Below are 23,205 nucleotides of genomic sequence, written 5' to 3'. Positions count from 1 at the left end.
TATCCTGAGATCTCCATGGTGCATTTGGCAGCTCTGAGGCCAGGACCAGAGGGAGGCTGGAAAGACTTCTAGATGAAAATTTTCCATAAGTCCTGTTCCCCATTAATTTCCTTAATTTTACAAGGAAATGTAACACATAAAACTTAGGACCAGCTGTGTTGGAGACTGTCTAGTTCCCTGTGGAAAACTGAATTCTATACATAGTTTTAAATGGTAAACACCTAAATTTTCCTGAGCTCCATGTCTGTAAAGGCTGCATCATAAGTATTACTGACAATTTAAACTTTGCTATTGAATTAAGAGAGATCTTTAAGATTTATTGAAAAACTTTTTGTATAAAGTTATCATACACAGAGTGATTAAAAGGAGGGAAGAAGCAAGAAGGTCTTTCTTTCAAAGGACTGAGCAAATCACAAAAAAAAAGTGATAAACAGAACATCTTCTCAGAAACTCTGGCTTTGCCTCTGCAATTAGCTTTGCATGAGAGGCTTGTCAGTACATGTCTTCTCAAGCTTTGACATGACCCCTCCACTCTCTGCCCTTCCAAAACTCTGACAAAGTTATGGGAATACAGTGATGTCACTCTTGGTGTCACTTGTTAAGACCACAGCTGAGGATGAAAGCTTCTGTTCATATAAATCACACCATTGTTCTTCTTCCTTCATTTAAAAAAAGGAGACTTCATGATAATCACTTCAAGCACCAAGTGTCTGAGTGCAGGTAAAAGCTCAGGGACCATACCTGCATCTACTGGGGATAGACATACCCGTGTCAATCACAGTATAAAGCAGTGACTCTGAAGTCTTACTGGTTTAACTGGAGTTTTGAATTTGAAATCAATTGAAAAACTCTGCTGGAAGTGTGTGTGCATGCCTTATTAAGTGGAAAACACAGGATAGGTGCTTTTTCAACATCCTCTCTGCTTTCATATGCAATGTGAAGCTACATATATAAATTACATTTTTTAAATGACTATGTGACACATTCATGCTAGCACATTATCATTAGCATGCTATCACACATGATTGTTTATCTAGGTTTTATAGCTTGTGGTTGCATAAACTGATGCAGTCACCTTCTTATTTTCTGTAGCCAGAAAAGGAGAAATTTTTCAATGTTCCCAAATGCTTGTATGACAGAGAAGAAAGGGACTTTCTTAAAGTTATGTAGTTTCTATCCTCCTTCCTATAAGTGTCAGGATTTTCCTTCTCTTTTTGGTAAGTGTTAATATTTTCAGGATTCTAGTTATATTACAAATGCCACAGACACAGTGCCCACTTGCTTTATTGGCTAAGGGCCTGCTTCCAACCAAGAAGGGACATTTTGTAATTTCTTCAGTAGGAGGAGAAAAAGAGGAAAACCCTGGTAAATTGCTTTCTAAAATAGAGAAGTGGGGTGTGAGTGGAGGTGGTGACTTTATTAGATACAGTGAAAGTACATTTAGGATTTTATTGGGTGTCTGCCATCTTTGCCAAATTATGTGTTGAAGCCCAGCTCCAGGACCAGTATTCCTGGTGGTATTTCTAATGCTGCTCAGACTTCCACTGTTTCTGTGAGTCACAACATAAAATCAAGGCTTTTGTCAGGGACTCTAAACCGATGGCAGAAGCAACTAGAAATGGAAAATAAAGTGGAGTTCTACCAGTACATGAACTTCAGCTGGCCAGACAGTGCTTTGCAATTCTGACTTTTCTCAAAACTTTGTGTACCAGTTTAAATGCTGTCTCCATGCATGTTCATAGAAGGCATTGCTGAATATTCCACAGAGATGGTCATTCTCTGCAGCCAGAAATGGAAGGTTGGTGCCAAGAGAAACTCAGTGGGACTGTATGAAGCACATAAGAACTTTGTAAACTGTCTGCTTCACAACTTTAAACTATTTATAAAAGCATTTTATTAATTTAAATTTATAATGCAAACAATTTAAAGCTAATAAAAATGTTCTAACATCAGATTGAGGTAGGTTGGAAGTGAATTTCGATCGATATAATGAAGGACAATTTTCTAACGTAATCTATGTTTGTCCTGAGGCTACCAGTATTAGGAGATAAGATAGAAAGAGCAATATCTGTGTCAAAGGCAGAAAAAACACATCTTGATTTCAGATCTCCTTCAGATTTGCAGCACTAGCTACTATTCTGAAAATACTTTTTCATAGTTAAACTGTACTAGTTTGTTTTCATCTCAGGAAAGAAGAATCAAGCACCCTTTCCATTATGATATTAAAATAGCACTTAAACAAACTAATCTGCTGATGTTACAGTAGAGAAAACTGATACCTCACAGTTCTCTGAATTCTTGGCACATACAGTACTGCTGCATAAAAGGAGTCCATCATTTCAATGATAGCCACATTTTGTTATAACAAGATCACAGTGTAAAATCATGCATTTCTCATCATGTTTTGCCATTAAACATGTTTTAAGTTGGCATTTTTATAGAAGCTTCTTAACCAGTCTTTCATAATAATAGTATTTAGTCTCATGTTAAAACTTAGATCAATATTTTTATCTTTATTCTGTGAATATAAACCTAATCACAATGGAATTAAAGTTTCAATAGTGCAATTTTTTATTTTTTTTTGTGAAATACCAATTTACATAAAGCCTCACTCTGAAATCATTTGCTACTGTGTTCCTGGTGCTATTCTGATTGGTTCTGCTGATTTATATTTGATTTCTTAGAATGAAGGGGGCAGGATTGGGCCCTACAAAGACACTCAAAATGTTCCATATAAAGGATAGGTTTCAAAACACCTGCTGTGACTCCTAGGGTATTTTTGAGACTTTGTCTTCAATATTTAGTTTCCTTCAGTTGATGCTGCTGCTCAAATATTTGAAGGATAGAATTATTACTGAATTAGGTAGAATTACACTTTTTATTTTTTGACGTAGCTACTAACAAGACTCCTCTGCCTTGTCCTGTGCTTTATCTCAAGAAAGAGGTGCACCTGCAAATCTAGAACACGTCAGCTTTAATTAAATTGAATATTAAAAATGCAGTTTATCCATTGGTCTTGTAATATTTTGTCTGTGGATCAGTAAGCATCACAGGCAAGTGGATCAGAGAGATCTAACAGCTTTGGGGTTTTTTGTTACTTGGGAAAAATGTAATAAAGTAAAATCTTCATTTGTTTAAAAATGTCTATAAATGCATCCAGTTTTATCTCACTGATTACATTTATAAGCAATACATTATCAGGATGCCACTTTTACAGGGCTACATCAGCCTCCTGGAACGACTGAACTGACCTTTTCAGACTGTTAGACCTCACTTCTCTAACAGGAACCCCCAAACATTTCTGCATCTCTTTCCTATTTAAAAATAAACAGTCAAGAGGGCCAATGTGAACAGAGAACTAATCAATAGGAAAATTTGCATCTGAGTTTGTTTTGATGAAGCACAGAACTATTTTATTTATTGAAACTGTATTAATGTAATTAAAATAAATGGAAAATGCACTCTTTACTTAATTAATATTTTAAGCTGTCTCTGAAGAATAGTATGCAGCTTGAATTTAGTTATCATTTTTAAACTGCAAGACAGATTAATTAGATTCAAATCTTAGCCAGAATGAAATAATTTTCTTAATAAAGCTAAGAGCTCTAGAATTTACTTGGAAGTAGAATATGTCTGTTGTTGATGTTCACAGATGAGCATGAGAAGAGAAGACATAAAACTCAATGGAGTCTAGTGGTTAAAATTCTGCTAACTCTACTTTTAAATTATGGTCCTAGGTGTTGGTTTTATTTGTAAGAAAGGTGTGGTGTTTTCAAGACATGGGAGATCTGCCTCTTTCTAATACATGTATTCCTAAAGTTAAAGTAATTTAAATGCATGTGGTATAGGAAGTTAATATTTAGAAAAGATGTTTTGTTCATTGGAGTGAAGGAAATTCAAGTTTGATTTCAAGATCCACATGAACAGAAAATCTACAGAAAATCCTCTACAACATACTTGGATCTGTATTTAATGAGCAAGACTCCAAAGGATAACTTATAAACAAAACAACAAATGAGATTAAATGGTGTTTTAGCTTTATCATACATGCTTTAAAAGAATGAAAATCTATTTCACGCTGTACATTGTGCATGCATTTGCAGAAAGAAGGGGCTAAACTTAGAAGTGCAGACAAATCTGTAGTCAGAAATCAAGGCAAAATGGTCAGTGTGGTTTCCAGTGCCCAGTTCTGAAGAACAGATTGTTAGGGAGTCCTGACAAACATTGGTGGTTCTCAGGCAAGAGTTTTGTTCTGTGCAAAATGGAAATGCGTTTCAGCATCATTCTCACTGAAATTGCAAGATTTAGAATATTTTGAGTTTAGGCATAGTTCAAATACAGCTCTTGAATTTGGATGAATGTTAATGTGAGTCTTCAAAATACCGGTATTTTTAGATGCGCTAAACCCAAAGAAACTGTCTCAAAGTCACTTATACTTTCAATGTCAACTTTTTTCCTGAGAAACAGACATGAAACTTTCTAGAAATTTTATAATGAAAAGCTGCTGATGACAGGGTTTTTTTTTGTTTTCCCATTTTTTAATTAAATCATATGAGAAAATTTATCAGTAAGTCAATTCCCAGATATGTGACTAACAGTTCTATAGATACTTTAAAAGCAGATTTAAAATTTAAAATTAGTAAACAATTGAAAATTATTTCTTCTATCTCTCAACACCTTCTACATTTTTAATGAATAACATGTTAAACAATCTGTTTAAATAATTTCTCCCTGTGACATAACCCTCACAAATATCTGTCATTGCTTCAAAGGTCATATTTAGAATGGGATAAAAGCAATGAAAATTACATAAACGTGAAAAGTTTTTAAATGTCACCACAAATTTCTCAAAATCTCACTGTTAAAAAATATGTGTTTTAACTAGCATTTTGCTGTCTCTTGACACTTGGCCAGTCAAATTCATGTTCAACCCATTCAGCACCTGACAGTTCTGAAAAGATGCAATGTTTTCCCAGGAAATGTTAATGAATATATTTTTAAATACTAAATACAAACTACAAAGCTAATGGAAGTATTTATCAGTATCAGACAGTTCATTAGAAGGATCAATATGCAAACACACGTGTCCTTTTAATGCAATCACTTGGCGGGTTCATTTATCTTCCAACTTAAGCAATGCAGGTTAGTGAGCACATTATGTGTGCTCTGGCTCTTCTGGGGGCAGGAGAATATCAGAGGGAGAGGGTCCTCTCAGGCTGACAGAGTGATGAAGCAATGCTTTCAGACCAAGCACTACAAACGTGGCTGAGGAAATGTTTGGAGAAGCCAAATTTGTGTTAATCTGTGGGAACGTGAGGGATTTTGCATGAGCAGAAGCCAGGTGAGGAGTAACTCTCCTACTTGGAAACCTTTTCAGAAACGGTGGTGATGTAAAAAGCATCTTCCTCGCCCTGGAATGGGAAGGCTCGGTGTGGGTGAGATGTCAGTGGGGGGTGAGCCCATGGCACAACCACTCTGCACTTTCTGGACACAGCAGAACGACCCTGAACAGGAGCTGGTGATGGCGTTTCGGTGCTGTCCCGCAAGTTTAAGTGAAGCGTCTCTCTGGGGCGGGGCGGGGATGCTCTGGCAACTCACGCGGCCCTTGCCCTTCCTTGGCTCCTCGCACAGGTGGATGTCCCTTACCCGGGTGCCGGCTGCCGAGGGGCGCTGGAAGGATGAAAACTGTCGAGAGGAAAAGGAGGAATTGCTACACGGCGCTGTTGCGGCGTCCCCGGGACAGCCGCGGGGAGCCAGGGCCGCCCGCTCCAGCCGGGAAGGCAAAGCACGCCGGGGCCGGGCAGGCGGCAGCGGCCGAGCCCCAGACAGCTGCCGGGACAGCAGGGGTGTGGGGAAAGGGTGGCCTGGCCTGTCCATCCCATCCCATCCCATCCCATCCCATCCCATCCCATCCCATCCCATCCCATCCCATCCCATCCCATCCCATCCCATCCCATCCCGCACACTGCCTCCTCCGCACCGTCCCCCCGCTCCGCGGCTGGGGAAGGGCCGGGCGGCGCTGGGGGTCCCTGCCGAGGGGAGGGAGGTGTGCGCAGCTGCCCGGCTCAGGACAGCTCTGCCCGGGAGCAGCCGGGGCCGGGGCAGCCCGGGGCACAGGGGCCGCGGCGGAGTGGGGGCGGGACGGCTGGGGAGGAGAAGGGGAAGGGAAAGGGGAAAGGGAAGAGGAAGGGGAAAGGAAAAGGACTGCCCGCCTCCACGGACAGAGGAGAGCCGGCTCTGCCCTGCCTGCCATCCCCAGACGCAATGACAGCGGGAAACAATGGGGCCAGGGAAGCGGGAGGGCTGTTCATCGGCAGGGGAAGAGAGATGGAAGGGACCTGCCACCCCCTGCCGCTCCCCGCCCGCTCCTGTCCCGCTCCCAGGGACAGCCGGGGCACTTCGTGGGCAGATGCTGGGGGGGGGTGGTGCCCGCAGCGTGTTTGTCGGCGGCATGCAGAATTTGAGGGAGATGGCAAAGAGCGCGGGGCCCGTTTCGTTATAAGGGTCGGTGCTGCCCTGCGCGGAGCGTGGCTTTGACCGGGAGCTCGGGGTGCGCAGCGCTGACTCTGAGCAGCGCCTGCCGCGCTTTATCGAACTGGACTTGGTTACTGTCCCGGGGCTGGTCGGAGCACACTCCTCCTTCCTAATTTCGTGTGTCGTTTGGAGAGCGAGGACGAGAGGAGAGAAAGTTTGGATCTCCTCTGCTTGGCAATGTGTGGAATATTTTTTAAGGAGGAAAGTCTTTTCAGGAAGAAGTGTTGTGGGCTCCTTTAGTGTATTGTGATGCAAATGACTTGTAGCTTTTCCTTGCTGTTCTTGTTTGATTTTATTTTTTGCTTTCTGTCATTGTTCTACCCCCCACTTCCATCTTGCAAGAGAGACATCAAGAAGAAAAAAAAAAGGGAAAATAAAAAGATGGGGGAGGGAGGGTGCGCGTAAAAAAATCAACCAAAAGGGAAGGGAAAAAAAAGAAAAAACCACAGCAAAAAAAAAAAAAAAAAAACCAACAAAAAAAAAAAAAAAAAAAAAAACAAACGCAAAAGCCCGCACATCCTCAGCAGAAACCCCAAACAGCCAAACAGCTTTTCCAAATGAGTGACACAGCCCGTGTCCATTCATCGCCGCACTCCGGCGAAGGGTTTCTGCACAGCCCAGACCTCCTTAGCCAATTGCTGCCAGCAACATGTGGAGGGGAGGCATCGCTATAGCAACCGGTGGATGGGCCATGTGCGGCAGCCGGCAGGGGCTGCGAGCAGCCCGATATAAGGAGGGCAGCGCCGGGGCGCGCCGGCATCCTCTGCCCGCGCCCCGCGGGGACCACCGGGCCGCCCGGGGCCGCCGCCTGCCCCCGCCGCACCGCGCCGGGAGGCGGCTGCGGGCTGCCAGGGGCGGCTGTGCTGGCCGCCGCCTTTGTCTGCGCTGAGGAGGGGCGGGGGGGGAGAGGGGGAAGTTTTGGCACCGGAGAAGGATTGCTGGAGCCCGCCGAGGTGCGCCGAGCCCTCGCAGAGAAGGGCCCGTCCCGGCACGCCGGCAGCAGGTACATACGGCGGGGGACGGGGTGGGGGGAGCGCCCGCGTCTCTGGAGGCGGCTCGGCCGGGACTCGGGAGAGCCTTGTGCGCGGCGTGGGGTGCGGGGGCGGCCGGGATGGGGCAGCCGCTGCCGCCGGCCGGGGCCGGGCCGGGTGTCCGCGGAGCAGCGCGGGCGGACGGAGGCGCCGCGGCCGCCAAAGCCCTGCGCGCTCCCGACCGAGCGCAGCCCCGGGGATGCCCCCGGCGCGGGGCCGTCCGACAGGCACGGGGCGGAAGGAGCAGCGGGCCCGGCGGGGCGAGGACGCGTTCCTGGCTCGGGACCCCGCGGTGGGTGCGGGCGTGCGGCCGCGGAGCCCCATCCCCGGGCGGGGATGGCTGCGGGGCCCGGCCCGGCTCCCGGCGAGACGGGGCGGCTGCTCCGCCGACGGAAAGCTGGTGCTTGCCAGCATTACCGAGAGCCGGCTCGCTTGCTGGCACTCGGCTGTAAGGGCGCCTTATCTAATCCCTGAATTATGTGCCTTCAGCATCAGCATTAGATCAGCGCTGGCGCTGCGGCTCGTGTTTCTCTTGCTAGCTGAAGATATTTGATTAAGCTCGGCTATCGCTGACCGTCCTCTTGGCTCGGGCTCTGACACTGTGACTTAGACCTGCCGAGTCCCTCTCTTTCACGGTTTTACTCTGGCTAACAAAGCCTGGGCTGCGGAGGAAACCTGCTTCCCGGTGCACCCACTCTGATGCTTTGCCCTAACTGCCCCGAGTCCTTAGAGACGGGGATCGAAGTTTCTTCACCGTGGTTTCTTCGCCGTCTCCGAACCCTCCTCTTCCTGCTGCCACCTCAGAGGTGCACTGTGCGGCTTCGGACAGGATGGGCCGCGCTTCTCCATCTCCGACTCACCTACCTCTTCCACAGGCATGGATGTGGCTGTCCGGTTTCCTGAGTTGTGTCACTGTCTCAGTGATGCTTGTAGGCTTTTTTGCTTTACTCTTTATCTAACTGCTGACTAAAAATAATACCCAGATCCTCACGAAAATCTTGAAGCTCACTGAATTTCCTCTTTCACAACCTTATTCCTTCCATGCCACAAACTTCTTCAGGGTGCTTGGACATTCTGGCATTTCAGCATCACCTTGTAGTGGGATTCAGAATAATAGCCCTAATTTCTTGTAACTCTAACAGAAAACTTCACTTCTGTTTGCCTTTAGGAAGCTAGAAGAAAATATCTACCATTGATCAAGGGATCTTTGAACTCAGTGAATTCTTGATTGTATTCAGTCATTGTTCATGGTATTAATCCTACTAAAAGGTATAGAGACGCTCCAGAGTGCTTTGTGGTGTTGAAGGTTGTGGAAAGATCATTGTACCCCTACAGATGAATAGATCTGTGGCTTCTGCAGTGACCTTTCTCAGTGATTTGAATAAGCTGCAGTTCCCAGAAATCCATCTGCCTTTTGTGTTTGTCGATTTGTCTAATCTTTCCAACCCCTAAAAGAAGCAAAAAGTACCTTCCCATCCGATTTCATCCTCCCGAGTAAAAGCATTAAATTGACCTCGTTTCAGGTGATGAACTGACATTTGCTGAAAGTGATTCTGGAGTCAGGTGAGCTTTCCGGGTAGAGAAGGAGGGGGTGTGAACAGGGAGTCAGAAGGTTGCGGCCCCAGAAATCTCTCAGTAACTCTGAAGATAGTACCTTAAAACACCAGCAAGTAGCCTGGACCAAACAGCTTGGGTGAGCAGTGCTGAACACAAGGAGTGGTACATGCACAGAAGGTGAACATCCTCAGGCCCTGCTGCCCCAGCCTAACCTGACTGGGAGCACAGTAGGGGAGGAGACACAGCAACCAAAGCTGAGGGAAATGCTGCTTTCCCTTCTGTTTTGTTTTCTTACTTTATGAAAGGTAAAAAAAAAACCTTCTCTGTAGCTTTCCCGGGGACAGATTACAGTATCCAGGCTCCTCCTGACCTAAAGTGTTTCTCTGGTTTTCTAGTAACCTATCAAAACTTAACTAGCAGAGTGTATCAACCTATGTCTCAGATAACCTTTGGGAGAGGGAAATGACTAGAAGTGAATTTAAGTTTAGATTTATATAAATGAGCAGACATACACGGATGTGTGTATATATATGTATGAACACACACACACATTATATATATACACACCCACACATCCCTTTCTTCATGCTTTCTATATAAGGAAATAATACGCATATCCTTTATATTTTCTTGTAATGTCAGTGGCTGCAACTGTTAACACAGGATATTCCTTAGAAAACAAACAAACAAACAATGAACCAAAACTTATTTTAGCAAAGTTTATTTCGAAGACTAATGATTTTCTTGTAGAATTCTTTTTTCTGCCTAGGTACTTTTTTCCCTCCTTGAATGGCATATTTGCAAGTACAATTTCATCTGCACAGAGGAACAATAGCTTTCAGTTGCACAAAGGATTTCTCCCACCCTGAATCCAAACCACAATGCCTCTTGCTCTGATAATAGCTTCTGAAAAGATTTTGTAATGCACAGAATTAATACATGATTATTTCCGCCTCACTTCTCTCATTTATTAGATTCTATAGTGAATTCCAAATTAAAAATAGCACCTCTTGAGTTTCTTAACGTTCTAATATTTTGAAACAAATCATATTCTGAAGTTCCTCTTTTTTCCCCTATTTACCAAGAAATCTTTTTTTTTTATTGTTGTTCAGAAACAAAACTCTGTCATATAAATGTAAAAACTGAACCTTGCAAAAATTACAAAAATTATAATGTTGAGTTGTTAAAAAATGAATTGTAGTGATTTTTCCATTGCTAACTGGAAGAATGGTCAGGTGCAGTAACTGGCAAATCGGGTTTTAAATATTTTTAAATTTATGAAGCAAAACAAAACCTCAACTTCAGTTACAGTTTTGCAAGGACCAGAATCATGCCCTGTGTCCTAAAGTAAATAATGAAGTGTAATTCTGCTGAGGCATCTGGATGGTGAGCTTCCACATCACTGCATGGGGAGCTCCTTTCTGCTCTTACAAAGACTTTCTCCCACACTTCCAGCATAGGTGTGAGAACTTATTTACATGAAAGCGTACATTAAATATTTACTGACATTTGCCTGGAATTCGTTTGAAATGTCGACTGTTCTGCTGCATCATGGGATGACACTGCGGAACGGGACGCTGCTCTTTGATTAGAACAGTGATTTGTGACTCCAGTGTTATGGCTGCTCTAGTTAATGACTCACTTTTGGGTGTATATAAAATGTGTTCTGTCGAGGGACAGGGAAAGCCTACATGAGATCAGACCCTAAGCATTTTCTTTCCTCTTAAAAAACCCACAGACTATCACAGAAACAGTGTACTTCAAGTAAACACTGTGTGTGTGTGTGTGTGTGTGTGTGTGTGTGTGTGTGTGTGTGTGTGTGTGTGTGTGTGTGTTAGGTGTACTGTTGTTCCTTGCCTTCTAGCATTTAGGTCGGGCTGTTTCAAAGCAAGTAAAGACTAGATGAACACCTCCAAAGCCTCTTCATTCAGATTCACTTTCTAAGCCATTCATTTAGGAATTAGTTGTTTTTCCTTCATTGGGACTTCATTGATACTCCACACTTTTCGAAGGAGAAAATCAGTCAGAGCAATGTCAATATATTCTGTTACGTGAAGTTTAAAAAATGCATAGTTACATGTAGCTGAGTTTAATATTTAATTGCGTATAATTTATGTGGTCTATTTATTTGTTAAGCCTTGGGTGGGGAGGTAATTTGTTTTTCTTGTTATGCAACAGCTATTGTTCCCCTTCCACCCCAGGCACACGCACCACGGCACACGCACCATGGCAGCCCCAACCAGCACAGGGAGAGGTGTTCTGCTTTAAAAGACATCCGACTGTAAATGTCAAATTCATAAATATTTAAACACTTTTCTTTCAATTTCAAGTCAAGGCTGACAGGACGCCTCTAATTAACCCTGGGCTCCGTTTCAGGCTGGGGCCTTATTGCAGGGAAGAATCAGGGGGTTAGGCGAGGTGGGGAAATCTGTGCTCCTGGCTAGAGGCAGCGGGGGCGGCTGGGGGGAGAGATGAGAGGAGGGAGGGAGCTGGTAACTAACACGTCGGATTAATTTTTACCCGTTTCATAATGTGATGTTTGGTCAGGCATCGAGCAGGAGGAAAGGGCAGCGGGTTCCTCCAGCTACCTTGGGGACAGTGAGGGCTGTGTCCTGATGGGACGTACCTGGAGGGACCGGGTCGGGCTATCCTCTGCGGTTCCGGCTGTCCCCAGCCCGGGCCGGGGGACGCCGCGGATGCGCGACCCGGAGCTAGAGCCGGAGCGGGCGACGGGACTTTGCCGTCGGCCGCACCCGGCGTTTCCTGCGGGCCGGCGCAGGGAGCATCAGCCGCTGGTCCCGCGGTGTTCCCCGGGAGCGGTGTGCGGGCTGGCCGAGGTGCCCGAAGCACCAGCCCCCGCACGCAGGGAGGGGAGAGCGGAGTCTTCCGGGCCCCGACGGTATCAGCTCTTGGAGCTGCTCCCCGTGAGGCGGGAGGAATGGAAAGAGTGGGAGAAGGGCCGGTGGCTCCACGGCAGAGCCCCTCTCCTTTCCCCTGGGGTTGTTCCGACGTGGCGGGCAGCGCAGAGCGGCCGTGCCCCTTGGCCCTTCGCCCCTGCCCTCCCGCCGCGGAGCTTCCATCCTCCCAGGGCACGGGGGGTCGGGGCAGGAGTGGGCGCCGCTCCCCCTGGGGCTTTGCAAACCTTCGCCTGCCCGAAGCCCGTCACAGGGGACACGGCTACACTGACTCCCCCAGGGCAGACGCTTGCCGAGGTGTAAAAAAATGTCCGAACGCCCCACGGAAGGTTCCTAACTCTTCCCCGTGTTTCAGGCTCCCGAGTGCAGCTGTACACTGAGAATATGTGGGTGGGGTGGGGGAAGAAGGTCTTCGAGAAATTCTTTTGTCAAGGGCACCCAGCTCCGGGGACGGCAGCCCTGACTTTGCAGGGAAAACTGCCTGGCGAAGTTAGAAGCAACATCTAAAATCGCTCTAACTCCAGTAGGAGAAAGAGCCTGACGCCGTTTCTCTTCTGCATGTTTACTCGGAGCTTTTGACAGCACTTTGCTCCCATCATTGTCATCGTTTCTCTCGCATAGCCCTTTCCCCGTGTGCTTGGTGCGCCTGTCACGCGGCACCCGGAGAAAGAAAATCGTTCAAAACCGCGGTAGAGATAGCAGAGAAGTAAGGCTCAGGAGCACTGCCCGAAACTGCCCGCCAGGCTCTTTCCTGCCGTCCGTACCCCTGAGCCCACCCGGGGGCCGAGGCGGCCCGAGCCGGGCGAGTCCGGGGGTGGGGGCTTGTCCCTGCCCGGCTGATGGGGGCCAAACACCGCGGCGAGAAGGATTAACGTCCCGGGGCGCAGCGCTCGGGGAGGGGGCGCCGGCACTTCGGCGGGAGCCGCCTATTGAGATGCAGATTGCGACCCTTGGCCCCGGGGGGACGGGGCCTTTCAGGGAGATGCTAATGGCAGAGCGCAGCAGCCCTTTAACCCCCCCGGGGCCGAGGCGGCGGGAGCAGCGAGCCGTCGGTGCTGCGCCTCCCGGTGTCCCCAACCCCGTGCGGGCCGAGGGCGCGCTCCCCCCCGGGGCAGGTGCCCGGCTGGGGCGGCGGGGGCGGTGGCGAGGAGGCGGCCCCGGAGCCCCCCGCGGCCGGGGCGGGGTGGGGTGGGGGTGCAGCCCCCTCCTCCTGGTGGCTGTTGGGATTTGGAGGAGGGGCCGAGCGCCGTGCAGGGGAGGGGAGGCGAGGCGGCGGGCGCGGCGGTGGCTGCGCGGGCGCGGACGGCACATGGCCGGTGGCCGCGGCCAGCCCTGTGCCCGCCCCCCGCCGCCCCGCCGGGGCGCACGGACCCGCGATCCTCCTCCGCGCGGCGCATCCGGGCAAGAAAATCCGGGAGTCTGACTGAACCTGCATTTCCATTAACTCAGCCTCAGCCCCGGCTAATCCGCAGCACTGAAGGCAAGGAGGCTAATTAATGACAAGCTTTTACAGTCAAGACCAGCGATAATTGCTTTGGTGGCCTTTATGATTACAAGATAAAAATGGACCGGGCCTGACATAAGAGCCACTGTGTACACTGCAAGACAGGAGGAAATTAAGAGCTGGCTAGCTGAATACGGAGCAGAAAATTACTAATAGAGGAGAGATAATGAATAGGCCGGCTAGGCATTCATGGGGAAAAATCCATTTTGTTACCACGCGAAATTAGGTGGTGGAAAGGAGTTTGCTAATTGTTCTCGTCTTGTAGCAACCAGGACTGAGGCAGGGGCGTGCTTTTCAATTCATTTCCCTGGTAATTGTGAAAGGGGGAATGCAGGCCAAATGAGTCTTGCTGCAATTTGCGCGCCTGGTCTTTTCATTTTCATGTTGCGTTTTTAATTGTTGCTAATATAGCTTATAATGAAGCTAATGAGGGGAAATTATTGTACAACTTTTTAGCACATGGAGACAAGTGAAATGCACTAGAAGGATTCTCTCCTATTGCTGCAAAAATAATAGTAATCTGGAGGAGTTTGGAACTATCGGGGTGTTTTTAAAGCCGCTTCCCTCTACAACAGACAAAAGGAAGGATCGCCACCTACTTTTTTTTTTTTTTTTCCCCCGTGTTTTATTTTTCCCTAAGAAAAAAACAGTACCGGATTTTCCCTCGCTGCGGTGCCCCTGGCCCTCGACGCGGTGCGAGCGGGGCGCGGAGCCGCGGGGCGCTCCGCGGTGCTTGCGCGCATCCAGCGCCTCCGCCTCTCGCTAGTTAAGTGCGAGGCGCCGGAGCGGAGGGCACGGAGCGGGGCAGGGCACGGTCCTGTCCCTGCCCCTCTGTTTGCCTCCCTCCCCGGCCAAAAGTTAGGGCTGCCGGGTGTTCCCCCCCCCGACGGGAATCCCCTCCGCGCTGTTCCGTGACCGCGCAACTCAGGCGCTGCCTCTCTCTCCTCCCCTGCAGAAAAGCAACGTCCCGCCGCTGGCGCAGCGCGGGGAAGAGGCAGAGTCCGCGAAATTCCTCCTCCTCACCCTCCTCTCCCTCGCCTGCATCGCCGGGGTCCTGGCGGCGTCGGGGGTCGCCTACTGCCTCCGCCACCGCGCCCACCACCGCCTGAAGGAGAAGCTCTCGGCCCTGGGGGCTGACGCCGGCTCCGATGCGCCCGCTGCTTACCAGGTAAGGACCCGGCTCTCCTCCGCCGGCCCTGCCCCGCTGCCCGGCAGAGCCCGGGGGGGCCCTGCTCGCCTCGGGAGTCGCGGGGGTGGGTTTGTTTCCGACGCTCCCCCCCGCCCCCGTTCCATTCATAGTCCCGCGGATTCGGTGTAGCGGCTTTTTACTGCTGGGTATTAATCTTGGCTCTTCTGGTAGCTGCTGTAAATTCGTGCCTAATTAGAAACATTAAAAAAAAAAAATTTAAAAAAGCAGCCCTTGCCATTGAAATTCTCAGAAAAATAACATTAATATCCATAATCTGTCACCCCTGCCACTATTAATAACAAAAAATCTTTAACATTTATGAGGAATGGATTGCACGGTTATCTGAAGATGTCTCTCTTTTTGAGTAATCGACTTCTTCGGGGTCTGATATGAAAAGAGCCTTTGACCCGATCTGTTGCCACCTTCTGCCATTATTCAGATAAAATGAAATCTAATGCTGATAGATGGGAGGTAAACCAGGACTGGTTCTAGGAGAACAATGATAGCAGATGTGTACCCAGTAATGCTGGAGGATTGCACTCAGCTTCTGGGAAATAAATCAGAAACCTCAAGCTTTCTCTTTCAGTTTCAAAAGTGTTGGGTGGAGAGACACTGCATCTTCTTGCAATTTGTTTTAGATCCTATGGCACTTATTTCTTGATGTGCTGTTGGTGTGGTAGTGCGTGTGTTATGGTCATATACCAGACAGCCCTGGTCTGCTATCCAAAAATATTTGGAGTGTGACCAGGAAAAAGAATCTGAGAATGTGTAAACATTGTCTCTGTAGTATCTCTGTCTGTTGTGCACCCATAGGGCCTCGCTAACAGCACTTTTCTGTCAAGTTTTATTTTACTTTCTTGTTCTGCTTAGGATCAGACATTCTGGCCTTTCTGTATCCTGGAGCTGAGATAGATTCAAATTGGCAGCTGCGAGTCATATGGGAATAAACTCATATTTCCTCACAAAGTTTGGGTCTGTCTCTACCTCTTAGATGTTAAAGATGTATTATCTCCACAGGCTGAGTCTAGAGAGAATTAAGTACAGGATAATAAATATGAATGTTTCTGTAAAATTAGTATCTTCAGCAATGGTTTTGATTTTCACTTTTAAAGAAATGTTTACTTCTAAAAAAATCATTAAATTGCATTTTTGCATTTAATGACTTCCAAAGCAAGAAAGGGTGAGGAGAGCAAGAGCATTTCCTGTAGACAAAAAGAAAGATTGTTCTCTGGGATAAAGTGTGAACAAAACAGCAGTTTATTAGTTTTGTTGGACAGTGAGACTGTGGCCATAAATATTTTTGTTTGATTTTAATAGGTAACTTACTGATGGCTTATTTAAAGTGCAGAAGCAATAGGTAGGCTTTTTCTTCCGTTAATTGTGAATACAGGAATTCTTAATTTTTTTGAAAAGCCCTCCAGGTTCCAAAACCACACTTGAAACTGAATTTGTGATAATTAACAGGACAATCTTCCTACTGACAGCTCTAATTAATAGTATCTGTAATTAAAATCGTGCCCTTCCAGCAGGAAAATTGTTTGAATTTCTTGGAGTGACCTTTTTTGCCATTTCTCCTGGGAGTGTAGTGGTTGATATTGATTTTATAATGAGCTCGGTTTGTTTAATAAGAATCTGTAATCCAGACAGTAAATGAAATGTGTGCTTCCTTTTTTCTTCACAGATTTATATAAATATATATTTAAATCTTCATATTTAGATCTGAGAATCACATTTTCTGTTTTAAAAACAACAATGCTTTGAGGTTGCTGCTCAGTTTTGCAATAGCAAGACTGTATTAATATTCTTTGTTCCTGACCTCTGGGCCCAGTCCTAACCACCTGACTTCTTAAACAGTTCCATTGGGTTTTCAGGGGAACTGTAGTCATGAGTGGGAGGAAAAATGTTTTTCCTTAAAAACAAAGGTTTCTAAGAGCTTGGCTCTCCTCCCATGGAAATAAATGGGAATTCTGCCATTTGTTTCAATGGCAGAAGTAGGAAGCCCCAGTATAGGCAGACAAAATGCTCAGGCAGTTTTGATGCTGCTAAGTAGCATTTTATCAAAATGAATCGCTGAGCCTGGGTCTGTGTATAATAAACTGTTCACATGGATTTGAAGAGAAATAGGATTGAGCCCTTTTGGCATTGTCAGAATCGCCTTATGCTGAGCTGTGTTAAATGTAATGGATATCTGGTGTGATGCATGTTTTGGATAACATCAATTAGGTCTCAGAAAGGCATCTGCTATCTTTTCCTCATCTTCTCTTGATACACTTGCAGGGGAATAAAGTAACCTGTATTAACATGGGGGAAGGAAAGAAGCAGGCAGCTTTCAAAACTGTTCCTACTTGGTTCGCCTCTGTTATGTGTTTCCCAAGTAGCCACTCAGTTAACTCAATGTTTTTTAAAAATATGAAATATTTCAGGGACTGCTGCCACTAGGCTTTAAAGCATGGTACTCCAATGTGTTGCTGCTTACAGTTGACATGACAATTTCGATTTTTTAATTTTTTTTTTTAAGGGGGAGAAATTGGTAGGTATAAAAGGGCCTTGTGGCCCAATGTGATTGAAAGACAACACAGAAATATCACTTTGATTCACATGCTTCTCAAAATGTCATTGGTTTATATCTTCACATAAACAAGACTGACCTAAATTTTCAGCATTTAGCAGAAGCATATTTCATCCTAACCCAGTTCAGCCAGGAGAGTTCATTCAGGGTTTTACTCCTTCCTTACTCATCCTGTGAACTTTGAAGCGTTTTTTCCCATGGCTGTTTTTTGGAGGGGCTTGGGGATTTTTTTTTTTTTTTTTTTTTTTCTTCCTTTTCTGTTTTGTGCAGTGAAATGCCATCTTGAGAAGGGGAAAACAGACAAACGATATTATCAGGGAAATAGCAGGTTGGCTCCTAAGGCTCCCCCCGTAGTGGAGGCGTAGCACTTGTCATGCAACATCACCCTCCCTCGGGCACGAGCACTCCTTACACTCAGCTACTAACACAAGTATTTCTTGTGCAACTGCGTGGAAAAGGGACCTGTCTTAGGCAGGACAACCAGGACTGTATAAAAGTTGAAGCAGGGGAGTTAAATCGCTGCTGTGCTCCCGATAAGCTGCCAAACCTGGCTGTTCAGGTGTTGGGTAAGGCAAGCAGCTGGCCCTCCAAGTGTTGAAGTAGGGAAACCCTATTGAAAGACTAAGTAACAGGAACACAATTGCAACTTCATTTATCCTTGAATCACTAAACGACAAAATTACAGGCTGGTTTAATTAGACAGTAGCTGAGGGGCTTTTCAAAATTAATGGAAATAGCGTGTCTGGTAAAATGTTACATTTCATACATAAAGGCGGGCAGTTTTTGTGTCTCTCACAAACACATCTCCTGTCCTTTCAAACCACACGTGTAGTGATTAGATAAGTCAGCCTCAGCATTCAGGGATGACTAAAAAGAGGCTCCCGGTGCCTCTGCGGAGCCCCCGCGCATGCGCGCACCTGCACCCCTGTTTTTAATTGTCGCTGCCGTTGCTTTGATCTTCTTTGAAAAGCAAGTTTAGCATTCTGCAAGCCCACTCTCTGGTCCAGGAGATTAGGGCAGAAGCGTTTTAGGAATTTTCAGCAGACACTCTTTGATTTATTTCACAACACTGAGCAGATTTTCTTCGTGCACTTTGAAGACTTTAGAACATAACCCAGAGAAAAGCGGGCATTCAGGCATCAGGAGCCGGCAGCAGACAGGGCCACTAAGTGCACTTCTTACTTGTCACCGCTCCCATTAGCGAGCAATTTATTAATGTAATGAGTGTGTGGTAGTGACTGCTGCGATTTAGGGATGCTCTGTTTGATTCAGGGTGATGTATTTGTGAGTCCAGCTGAACCCTGGCTTTTGACCCTGTGTGGGGAACGCTGGGGTGTGCATGTTAAATCATCAGCATATTTTATACTTTGCACTGCAGAACTTTCCTATAAGCATGGTCTTCTGCATCACTGATAATGCTCAGCAAAACCTTGCTCATAGTGGAATTAAAATGCAAAAGTTAAAATGCTCTGAAGCTGGCTTCAGCAAGCTTGCTTTTTAATATTTTATGTCAATAACATTCTTTTTAATTTTCCTTCATCTCAGCCCAAAGAACTTCCTTAAAAAAGTGAGGAGGAAAAGACCAAACAGTTTACAATGAAGTTCTTTCTTAAACTGCCTGAAGTATTCAAGATTACATGCAGATGGCTTACATCATCAGCTGTTTTAAAAACTTGTCCAATTAATTTGATTTGGCAGGCATATAGTTGTAAATTATATGTTAAATTCTACATTATTACATGTATTGTATTATGTATAAATTATATATTCCTTTGTCAAATACAGTCTTATTAATTACATGATCCTGCTGGATTCAAAGCCCCTATGAACTTCTGTGTGCTCTTACAGATTTGATCCCGCTGGTATTTTTTATTAGAGGTGTTAAGAACACACTATTTGCAACAATTACAATAAATATTTTGCTGCAAATATTTTAAAAGGCTCCAACTGAAGCAATCTGCTGGAAACAAACCCTCTACTTAACCATCATGGATGGTTTGTGTGTTTAAATACAGATAACTCATTACCCCTAATATGGCTTAATATTTTACACTCTAGACTGAATTTCTAAAGCAAACTCGTTATTATAATATTAGACCTTAATGTTATAGTAATACTGTATATCAACTCCTTAGAAACTGGAATTTTGTGGACCAAATGAAATGGGGGGGGAAGGAAAATTTTGCTGTTCTTATTTATCAAGTTCTCAGTAATATGCCAATTGACATCACTCTTAGTACCAAGGAAAGCTGGTAAACTGGAGACAATCTGTACCATAAAGTATTACCTTCTATCTTTATAAAATTTAATTTTCAAGGACCCTCCTACACTTAAGCACAAAAGATATCACTGAGGATGAGGTTATTCAGTACATGAGTATTTAGTAAACATTTCAGAAGGAATACATTTTATAAGGATTTTGGATAGATGAAAATTTTGCCTTAAGGCAGAATGCTGTGAAGGGCTCGCTTGTGTTCTCTTCTGGGAAAACAAAGGGCATAATGCATTTTTAATCTTTTCTTTTCCTGTGTCCTTATTTAAAGAGGCAAGAAGAGATCATCTCATGACTATGTAAAGCTACAGGACAAGCTGTAATTGTTTGTGATAAAGCATACACGGCGTGATATATAAATTAGAAGAGTTGTTCTTGTCCATTTAAGCCTGATTATTGTGTTTTATGTGAACAATTGTGTCTCTCTTTGATTAGCATTTTGCCTCAGAATAAATTCTCAGGAACCTGCAGATACTTTGTACGTAGTTACATAAACCACTGTACTTTAAGGTGAGACAGTTTTCACAATGTACAAAATATGTGTGACTACACAGAATTCCCAGTAGTCACACATAGCAATTCTGGGAGAGGAGAAGAAAGGGGGAGTGTTTCAAGGTGATTAGAAGAAGACTTTGCCTTATGTTTAAACACTTTATTGAATTCAGACAGTGGATGGCCAAAGCAGAATGAAGCAAAACAGGATGTGTACAAATCTGGATGTAACTTTCAGTCAGTTTTTCATCTGATGAGTGTTCAGAGCTATCCACAATTCCTGTGGTGTGCTGGACTCTGTTTTTCCCTAACCTTGCTTCCTGTGGTAGCCATAAAATTGAGTTAAATGGTGGCAGTGTTCAAAGTAGCATTCCAAAATACTGTACGAATTCATAGATCAGCAGAAATTTTTCAAACTTCCTTGGTCAATAAATCAGGATACAAAATAAATAGGGGTGTATTGCTAACACAGCATTTAAAATAAACTTCAAAATACTGCTCAATGAGAAATGCCCATCTTGAGGGCTGGAGCTTGATGGCAGAGATTTCAGAGGGCATTTTTAGGAGTCTTTATTTGAGCTTGTGGTGTGTGTCTCGAGGAGCAGGGCTCTCCTGTCACCTCCTGTCCCTGCTGTGCCCCTCTGCTCTGCACACACAGGAAAGGGAACCTAATGGGTTTATTATTGATGGCTCTCCTCCAGCCTTTTCCTATGGACATGAGTAACTTCTGTGAATTACTCAGTGTTGGAGAAATGGACTGGCTCTTACCTGAGAGGGTTTCACCTTCACATCCCAGGCCCTGGGCTGCTGTAGCAGTTGTGGTGCAGCAACACCTAGGAGTAAAATACTCTGTACATTAGAGCAGGCAGGTGAGAGAAAGGTTTTTTGCAGGTGTGGAAGGAAAATGAACATATATGCAGGTCCTGAGTGCTGGGATGAGAAGGTGCCATGCAGCTCTACATTTTGATTAAAAATGTCTTTTTCAAGTACTTGTCCATTTTTCTGCATAGGACTAGTGCAAAGTGGCAGAGAGAAAGTGATGCTGACCCTCTCCTCCTAGCCAACTTTGTTTATTTTTCAAAAGTATGATGTTTGAACTTGATGTTAAGTGAAACAAGGACAAACATGCCCCAAGCATCCTGCAGGATAATTTCTCTGTATCTAGGATGTAAGAAAATGCTAAGTAAAAATAGTAGGAGGCAAAATTAAGTTAGTGACTCATTTTTAATTACTGGGAAGTCCAGAGTCCTTACCCAAACAGGCATTTCTTAGAAAAGTGCTGGAGGTATTCTGGACTTGCAGGGTGCATCTTGCCTGGTAAATTAAACCAGTAAATATTTCAAATGGTTCTGGCACCATTTCAGGTCAGGCCACCCAAATTTTCCTAGTTTCTTAGCAGAGTAAGCACAAACCAAGAAAAAGAAATACATTCACTCAACAGGCAGTTTCATTAATAATTTGGCTGTAGCCAACTGGTTTTAGAGGGTGAGAATTCCTGTTGCTTTATCTGCCCTAACTCCCTGTCCTGGACCACCAAGGTCTAGGCTCCTGTGGATCCAGCTCCTGAGCATTCTGCTCCTGCTTCAGAGCTCTTTTCACCCATCCCTATGGTGCCACAGGCTGTTTGCCAGCTGAGCGTAGGCTGGTTCTGGATAAGTACAATGGATTGTCTCCCCCTGGTAAATTGATTATGTCCCAGTGCCTGTAGGTTATAAAGAAGCCAAAGATAACCACAGCCTTGCCTAATGGGCTGGAGAGTATTTGATTTGCAGTCCCAGGCTGTACATCATCTCAAGTGTCCTGATTTCTTTCTGGAATAACTATACTGTCTTCAATGCCTTTTTTTTTCCCATGTAATGTAGAGGATAATCAGGCCTGTCTTTCCTACACACTTCTTCCCTTTTTCTGTTTTAGGATTTTCCTTTTTTCTTTTGCAGCAGCTCTGTTATCATGTTTCAGATTTGACACATTCTTCTATTGTATATTCTCTGAATGCTCAGCAGCTAACACTGCAATCTGGCTTGCTGATCCTTTCATATTCCTCCAGAGTGCTGCACTAGAAGAAAAAAAATACATTTTTAAAAATTTTTAACTGGAAAGTTTTTTGGGTTTTTTTTCCAAGATAAATCTTATACCAGGGCCTCTGAAAGGGAGTAGAAATAATTTTGTGTACGTAAAGAATTGTGGTAGATGATGTTTGTCAGTTCTTGTAGGACCATGTTGCCTGCCATGTGAGCAGGAACAGGTTGCAGTTTATTCTCTGAAGTCTGTAAGGTATATAAAAGCATTCTTCCTACTGATTTCTGCTTGGTGCATCTGTTCCTCCTGCACACCAGTCTGACAGGGTGGGCAGAGGAAGGGAAGAGGATGGGGAATGCTGTGTTGCTTCCTTTCTCTTTCTCCACGTGTGCAGGGAGGCTGTGCTGTGCTTGGCCGTGTGGGCAGAGCAGCTCTGGGTCCTGCCCAAGCCACCAACATCTTACTCCAAGGGTCTTGGTCCCTCCTGCACTGTTTGTGCTTCACCTTTGGGAAGGGCTTGAGGCTGACCTTGGCTGCTTTGTGGGACAGATGAACAAAAGTGAGTCCCAAATACTCGACTTTGTATCCCTCTAGGAATTCTTGTAGGGATGTTGCCAAGTGGAATATTCAGAGTGGACTGATGGTTTTGCTTGTTGTGTTGTGATATAAGCTATAAGACAAGTTTGGGTAGAGCAGGCTGGAGCTCTTCTGGGACTGAGCTGCTCCAGTCTTAAGGGCACAAGAGAGAGGTGTCATCCCAAAAAGCCTCGTGTGTAACATGTGAGGGCAGGGGAATCCATGGAAGGCCTGGGTGCTGAGCTACCACAAGTCAGACGCTGGGGATGTGATTTGTGTTGGCTGGACAAGAGCCCCAATTTCATTTCTCTCAACAGAGAAAAAACTCCGGCTCCAGGGATGGGGGTCTTCTGTCCAAGGTATTTTCTTTCTCTTGTAATTTCCTGCACAACAGAGATCTAAATTCTTTCTAGAGGTTTAAATAACTGTGCAAGACAATCTGAGTGATTTAATGCACACCAGTAAGGCATGATAAAGGACTGAGACAGCTCACCTGACTTCTTTGTTCTGTGTTTTTTTTTTCTTTGCTGTGACGTGTTCTAAGCTC

At 45.4% G+C, this 23,205-nt stretch overlaps 1 protein-coding gene and 1 long non-coding RNA gene across 3 annotated transcripts in view; both read left to right on the top strand.

Moving 5' to 3' along the window:
* Nucleotides 1-23,205, top strand: part of PTPRN2 (protein tyrosine phosphatase receptor type N2) — a 637,088-nt gene that overhangs the window by 516,920 nt on the left and 96,963 nt on the right. The window contains exon 13 of one of the 2 annotated variants that reach the window (XM_088159088.1): nt 14,497-14,709. The exons of the other annotated variant lie outside the window; for it this stretch is intronic. Coding sequence (XP_088015214.1) covers nt 14,497-14,709 — 213 coding nt within the window. The remainder of the gene's footprint in view (nt 1-14,496; nt 14,710-23,205) is intronic. 2 annotated transcript variants of the gene reach the window in all.
* LOC148225064 (uncharacterized) lies at nt 7,461-11,039 on the top strand. The gene is made up of 2 exons (XR_015801248.1): nt 7,461-7,537; nt 8,055-11,039. It is a non-coding gene; the product is annotated as an uncharacterized LOC148225064 (long non-coding RNA).

The sequence above is a fragment of the Sturnus vulgaris genome, chromosome 1, assembly GCF_052056855.1.
Source record: "Sturnus vulgaris isolate bStuVul1 chromosome 1, bStuVul1.hap1, whole genome shotgun sequence".
Classification (NCBI taxonomy): Eukaryota; Metazoa; Chordata; class Aves; order Passeriformes; family Sturnidae; genus Sturnus; species Sturnus vulgaris.
Note: the sequence above shows the minus strand (reverse complement) of the source record. Positions and strands in the feature narration are given on the sequence as shown.